The sequence below is a fragment of the Astatotilapia calliptera genome, chromosome 18 (genome assembly GCF_900246225.1).
Source record: "Astatotilapia calliptera chromosome 18, fAstCal1.2, whole genome shotgun sequence".
In the NCBI taxonomy this organism is placed as follows: Eukaryota; Metazoa; Chordata; class Actinopteri; order Cichliformes; family Cichlidae; genus Astatotilapia; species Astatotilapia calliptera.
In genome coordinates, this window is record NC_039319.1 from 25,378,410 (window position 1) to 25,386,331 (window position 7,922).

Sequence of the window (7,922 nt, forward strand, 5' to 3'; positions counted from 1 at the left end):
GCCAACAAATCTGAGGTCAAACACCATGTCAACATCATTATTATTACTGCAACACAAATTGTAAAATGACATCCTCTCTAAATCAGACATTGCCTTCTTTTTGTAACTTACCAAACAGACCCTTTTTAGTATACAACTGCCCTTTAGATTACACTTTCCCATGTAAAGATGACTTCAACACAAAACCGATTGGATCTGAAGAAACGCTCCGAGCCTTGCAAACCTCTTAGGTCACTTGGTATGGACCTTTTAGTTTTAACACTATATTCAGTCACTTTCAGATTACATGTTATCTGTTGCTTTTTTTTTCAACCAAAGGCTAAAGTTGTTTTCAAGATCCAACATCAATATCAGTAACATCATTTTGCGTTCAATAACTGAACAGGCCTCAGTGTGTCTTTTGTGCATGTGTTGCCATCTTTCTGATTTTTCTGGCTAAAAAAACTTCTACACTGGCTCAAAACACAATGGCTGAAAAGCAAGGACAAGGACGGCATTAAACATGTACTATTTTAGAGCTCTGTTCATAGTACGGCTAAAAAGCACTGAACCAATCACACTGAATCATAATTTGACGTAATCCCACATTCAACCTTTGGAATACAAGCGCGCTGATCCACACAGGTATGCAGACGGGTGTACACACGGGTATTCACAGACGCGGACTACAGCTTTCTTGGCTGCTGCCTCAAAGCACATTGTGCGCTGTCTATCTTGCGTGCTGCACAATATCGTTTATTACTTAGTATCTACTGATATCTACTGCTAGCTAGTTTATTGTGATGGTGCTGTTTTTTTTATTATGTTGCTCTTTGTTGTTTGCTTTCTCTTCTGTTTTTTTTCTCCATACAGGTGACCCAGGTGTTTGTTTGTTTTTGTTGTTTGTTTGTTTTTTTCTTTCTTCCCCCCTTCTCACCGTCTCTTCTCCCCTTTGGTTTTCTTTCTCTCCCTCTCTTTCTTTCATTCTTTTTCCCTGTCCTATCCCCCAGTCATGTCTGTCCCGTTTGTAGGAACTGAAAATAAAATAAATTCATAATTATAATAAAGGTCAATCAAATGGACCAATATGGCAAGGCCATGATGATCCACTTGGTAAAATAAATCCGCTTGGCATCTTTCTTGGCCTTAAGACAACAATTCTGATGGCTAAAGATCCAAACGGGACACACAAAAAAAAAAAAAAAAAAAAAAAAAAAATACGTATAAGAAAAGAAAAAAGAATCAGTCACGATCCAGGGTCATTTCCGTTATGCCTAGGTTGCCGTTATAATTCAATGTTTCTTAGATTCTCCTTGTGTCTTCACCCCTGTGTTTAAGTCTCATTCCTGAGTCTCATTATGTTTCCTGTTTTATTTTGAAGAGGTCTGGTGTCCCATATTCATTGTGTTTACTTTCACTTCCCTGTCATTCTAATCAGCTGTTTCCCCATGTGTTCCCACTTCCCCTTCACACCATGTTTCCAGGTCTCATGTATACATGTCCAGGTTTGTTCATATCCATGTCAGGGTTCTTCATGTTGTATTTTAGTTCACCCAGTTTAGTTTAATGTTTAGTTTTGCATCAGTTTGCCTTGGCCTTTGTTTGCACCTTTTTTTTTATCAGCCTTATTAAACCTTTTTTTTTTAAAAAAAAATTCAAGCTACGTTCCACGTTCCATTGTGTCTGCGTTTGGGTCCATTATTCACGTTCCACACAATCTGCTTCCACACACTGTGACAAAGTCTTTAAAAGCAAATGTCAAGAAACTTTGAAGCAGTGACAAAAAGCATCAACAGTCTGAATAGACTAGATAGATTTGAAGTGTCTAAATCCCCTAAAGCAGGTGTTCAAATACTTCACAGTGTTCAAAGTAAGATTACTGTATAATAACATGTTAGAATAAATACAAAAAAAAAGTGTTTTTAAAAGTCAAGTTGCAGCTCTGCAAAGAAACCAGGAGCTCATCAGGTGTTTTTCACACTAATATTGTACTAGTTTCAACTACACAGGTGGAAACCTAAAAAAAATCTTATGTGACAACTAGAAAATCTGTTGGAAAAAAGGGGTACATTGATGTTAACATAAATATGTCAGCGATGACTTTTCATACCTACAGTTAATCTATCACTTATTAGTCAGATATGTCAGAAACATTGTTTTGGTTGATATCACTGCGATCAACAGCATTTACAGAAGAGCTCCCACAAAAAACATTGCACTTAGCTGATTACCTAATCAGCAGGTCAAACAGATGGGAGGTGGGGAAGGGGGGGGGGCATGTGGCAAAACGGAGGTGAAGAGTTGGAACAAATGAAATGTAAGTACATCACATCTGTGCATGAGATGATGGAGCAATAGAAGCTTTTTGCTTCTGTTTTTAAGTGGGAGAGCTTTTACAGCTAAATGGCCATGCGTGTGCGCGTGTGTGTGTAACAGTGTGGGCGGACGCAGTATGTACACGCACGCACGTTTATTTGCATGTGTGTGAGACTTTTTATTGCGTGTGAGGGACAAACACAGCTGCCACTGAGTCCTGGCATCTGCTGAAAGCAGAGCAAACTCTTTGTTAGACATGTGGTACTTGCGGACACACACGCTGAAGCCACGGGCTGGCATACGTATATGCTTGTTTGTATGCAAACCCAAAGATTAAGCCACGAAGCCCGATGATCAACACTTGCATCAAAGCTTTTGTCAAAGCCTTGTCTTGATGTTGATTGTTTTATGGCAAACTATTGTGTTTCTAAATTGCAGCTGGGCAGCTGAATCGCTCTGCAACAGTAGCTTTCTACAACGTGTGCAATTAGTGCATGTTAAATATTCTCTGTGCTCACAGAGGTGCAGGGTTACAGACCATCTGGGAAACAATCAGCCTTTGAGTGCTCTTACAGTGTGCACAGAGCTGTTTTTGTGACATGTTGTAATTTATTTTTGACATTTCTGTGAGCCACAACTTCTAATTAAAATTACATTTTAAACGGCAATACCACTCAAACCTTTAATCTGCACCATTAATACATTTCCTTACATGGTAAATGGTAAATGGCCTGTATTTGTATAGCGCTTTACTAGTCCCTAAGGACCCCAAAGCGCTTTACACATCCAGTCACCCACGCATTCACACACACATTCACACACTCACATGTGATACATGTGGGTGTGTGAATGAGTGTATACATCTTCCTACTGTTTAATTTTCAGTGATATTTTGTAAATGTCATTTCTTCTGTTGCTTCACTGTATTTGGTAAAGGTTTATTTATTTATTTTATTTCATATTATTTGTTTTACACAATTCCCATTATTTTAACCCACAAAGACCGTCAAAGACACTGAATTGTTTAGTGTTGTTTATCAGCGAATTAATTTGCTCTGCCTCTTTACTTGAACTAGAGTTAAACAAGCAAATCAACTATTTCAAATATTAACTTATAGCAAGCGTAAGACATCATATTCTTCCTCCCTGTGTCAGGATGCTGAGCTGGGCAATCAGCAAGCAGAAATACTAAAAGCAAAATTGCAACTTGCAATACAGTGTGTAGAACGAGACATGTCACATTTGTGTGTAACAGTGCAGCTTTTCTTGACTACTATTACGCCAGACTAGATTGCAGTGCGATTTCGTTCTTTTTTTTGAGCATTTGTCAACATTTTTATTTCTCAAGTCAAACACTGTCTCAGGATTTCAAAGACTCTAAGATGAACAGTCATAAAATGTTGTTCAGTCATGATGCTCAGAGGGTGTAGCCAACTGACACTGGTGATCTTTTGGCTTTTTATCTGACAGAAACGATTTTTCTTTAAAGAAAATGAGCCCTGCCCTTGACAGGACTGCAATCCTGTGCAGACAGTATCCTGCCTCACACTCTATGACAGCTGGCATAAGCTCCACCAGACCATAATTCAGACCATAAATATTAACCAGACTTTAAATACTAAGTAGAGTTATTTTTGCGTGACTTTATTTACTGTAAATTTCCATCTCTACATACTGTACTAATGTGACAACTTGTGTACTACTGTATGGCAACACTGTCAGCAATCAACTGTTGCCAGGTAAAGGCAACTTCATAATTTTGAGAAAGATAAAAATAACTATTACTTTATGAATGATCTGAACTGATTCTCTATTTTCATTTACTTTATGAAGAATTTTGATGTGGCTACCAAATAGCCTCAAGGATCTACGGACTATACAGCACTATAGTTGCCAGCTGACTTATGACTTCAGTGTCTTCAGCAACCCTTAATAGACAGCAGTTGAAGAAAGAGGACACGCATTTACTCACAGTGGGACTCGGAGAATTTAGTGTCCTAACCTGAACACTTTAGTTCACTGGATCGCCTGCTGGTGGACATGTGCCATAAACCTTAGCACTGCTTTGGATTCTGAGTGCCTGCTGTGGGCTATTGCCAAATAAGAGTGGCCCATTCTAGAGTAAGGTATTCTACGTATGGACCTTTTCAAGCTTTGTGTGCTAAATATAAAACAGATGACTGATGCTGTCATCAAAGCACAGCTTTGGTTTTTTTTGCACCACATGGATCAAAACAAAAGCACCGTGATGTCGTACGGCTGACTCTGACAGCAGGCGGATGTTCAAATGCCCACAGTGTCAACATATTTCATCATATATCCAACAGCACACACACACACACATCTACGTCCTCATCATTCATTTTCAAACAACTCACATTTTTTTTTTAAATTCTGTTTCAAGCACATCAAAGTCATTTTTCAGTTACATTTAGTTTAGACATGCTTTCTCAGCAGCCTCTTAGCATCTCCTGAATTCCGACTATTGAAGATCTCTTCCCATTCAGTCTTGTGTGACCTATATAAGTAAAAACAAATGGCATGCCTTGATGTGATTTCGTTTTTCTGCGAGCGACTGACAACTAATCTCCCCACCAGCAATCCCTTTTCTATGGATTCACACAGGCCATAGACGATCTGAAAAGCCCTGTTTCACATTTTAAACAGGGAGAAATACAATTCCCTCATCTTTGGAAAGTCCTTTGCTATTTTAGTGTCCCTGATATAGCTTATAGATTGGATCGTGAATGAGTCTGACCTTTGATGCTTTTCTAGGAGCAATCAAACCACTTTGACTGAGTTTTTTTTTTTTTAAATATACTGTCACCTCTGAGGCCTTTTCATGTCGTATTTTGGCCTCTCTTTTGCAATTGCAGCTTGAGAGCAAAACCTCGCATAAGCCACTGGAGTTGGATTCGTCTGTACTGAGACATCTGAGACATACTTTAGTATTCATTACAGTGCAGCTCTGACTTCAGTGGGCAGAATTGGTGAAAGTATATTTAATGAAAGTGACAGAATGACAACGAATGTGTAGTTGATTGGTTTGTATGCATTTGGGAACAGGAATCTGCATGACTAATTATTTAATTTGTGGCTTAAGTCTGGTTTAGGGTTGGGGTTAGGTGTGCAGTAGATATGGCCAAGCCCAAGAGTCTAATTGTTTCTCAGTAGAACGCTGTCACTGTTTTTCTTTTCGCATGTTTATGTAAATGCTGGTGGTTATGACATGGAGTGGAGTTAAAGAGGCTGATACTGGGGAGTGAGGATCTGATTTTATCACATAAGAAGGATCCAGGGGCTGACAATGAGGGGGGAGATAAGACAGAAGGGGGCCAGCAGGGTAGCGCATTTATATTGGGTGCTGGGGGTGGGAGTAGGGGGACTAGGACTAACTGACCTGCTCGGAGAGCTGCTTGCCTCTGAGGAAGAAGCCCAACAGGCAGCCGATGACCACGGCCAGCACAGACAGAATGAGCAGTCCGTTCTGCTTGCAGACATTTTTCACTCGCCCCCAAACTTCTTCCAGGGCCACCGCCATCCTCCTCCTCTTCTCCTGGTTCCCTCTTCAACTTCTCAACCCTCAAAGAAAACCACCGGCAAGCCCCCCACCCTTCCACCTCTTATTTAGCCATATCAAGAAATCAGAGAGCCAACAGCTGCCACAGCACTGGAAAAATATCAGGGTGTGGCCGCAGCAGGTGGGAGGGGAAAAAAGGGAATAAATGTAGAGATTGATAAGTGAAAAAGTATGCTTTTAAGGAAAAAAATAAAAAAAAGTCGAAGATTACGCACGAAGAAAAGTCATTTAGCTAATGGAGGAGGATTCAAAGTAAAATTGAAGAGGTAGTCGTCCAAAAATAAAGCACTTCAGGAGTTTTTCTCCTCTGAGCTTCTTCCTCTGTTACTTCACTTTGAGCATCACACAGATCCTCTCTCCCGATCCCTGTCAATCTGTTTCTGTCTCTTTCTCTGTCAGTCAACCCCTCCACCCTCCTTACCCTTCCCCCACAGGCACATTTCAGCTGGTGACCAACAGGGGGCTCTGCGACAGCTGGTGGTATTGTCATCGGGGTTAATACTACGATCCTATTAGGCTTCACTGCACAACTCAGATCAAAGGCTGGATTAGAGAGCTCTCTGAACAATTGCACAGCAGATTTTCCCAGACCAGGAAAAAGAAAAAGAAAAAAACAATCCAAATACACCTGCATAAGGTAAATAAGGTAAACAAACAGTTTCAGGTAAAAACTATGCCCAACGGTATTGATGAACTGTTGCTCTGTTTTTGCAGAGATGCACTAACAGTGAACATGATGCCAGCTGAATGCGCACTGACAGAAATAAGAACGCGCACAGTTGGGCTGAGTACATAAATATGTACCAGAGCATCATAAATTATGTGGAGCATTATAAATTATGCAAAGTCCAGCATATTACAGGTACACTGATATGAGCTGGAGAAAAATATTTAGAAAAATATTTAAAAATATTTATATTTTCTCTCTGAAGATCCGATCAAGTTTATAGACTTGATTAAATATGATTTAAAAAGATTAAATATGGACAGCTGGGCATGTAAAGTTACTCAGTAAGTCTTGCTTGGTACACTATCCAGAATTTGAGACTGATCTCGAGTAACAGTTCACAGTTATAAAACTCAACAGTGCCAAAAAAGACTAAAATAAGGAAAATACTTTGTACATTCCCAACTATCAAACAACCCCGAATAAGCAAGCACTTATCGACAGTGGGAAGGAAAAACGTCGTTTTAACAGGAAGAAGCCTCCAGCAGTCTTAGACTGGAGGAAGCATCTGCCCAAGCGATTGGGGATGAGGACAGGGGAACAGGAAAGAAGAACTTCAGTCATTACTGTTGTTGATTATAGCTTTCCACATAGCACAAACATGATCTATTTATGACCTGTTCTCTTAGTTACTTGAAAAACGATCATAAAATAGCATGAAATAACTTGATACTGGGAAAAATAGCATATCATAATACGTACCTTAACTTAACTTTTCCCTTCAGAAACATGAGTCCTAAAAGTGAGTTGAACCATTTGGTGTAAAGATAAGAAAATAGACATCAGCTAGGGGATGTTAGTCAAAGTTAGTCATCATTTTTTGCTGTAATGGGATCATAGCACTCGCTGAAAACGTGGTTATAGTGTTTTGTGAAACACTATGAGTGGATTGAATGGTGGGATTTAAGCAATGAACAATAAAAATCCTAGATTTTGTTTAAAACACCGCAAAAAGAATATATTTAATGGCGTAACTGAGCTAAAATGTTATGAATTTAATGAATTCTGGAATTTCTTGCTAAATAAAAAAGTCTTTATCTGAAGAACATAATATCAGTACGGTAGTATATGTTGCTTTCACGCCATGTATATGTATGCTATAACTGTGGACTGTACCCATACCATGTACACAGTGGTTCCCATACAATAAAAGATGGAATTAGCCACCCTAACATCAGTCACCGGTCTCTGGATTTTTTTCAAAACCACCATTTCAGCTTTATGTGCATTGCCATCTTGAGCTTTCTGAGCCCAATGTGACCATATTTAGACCAGTTTGTAGGATGCTAAGCAAACAGCTAACAGTGTCAGGCTTACATC

At 39.4% G+C, this 7,922-nt stretch overlaps 1 protein-coding gene across 1 annotated transcript in view; it reads right to left on the reverse strand.

Annotated features, from left to right (window-relative positions):
* Positions 1-6,275, reverse strand: part of slc1a7a (solute carrier family 1 member 7a) — a 49,524-nt gene extending 43,249 nt beyond the window's left edge. The window contains exon 1 of the mRNA XM_026149713.1: positions 5,696-6,275. Within this exon, the coding sequence (XP_026005498.1) occupies positions 5,696-5,836 (141 nt within the window). The 5' untranslated portion in view covers positions 5,837-6,275. The remainder of the gene's footprint in view (positions 1-5,695) is intronic.
* Positions 6,276-7,922: the final 1,647 nt, after the last annotated feature.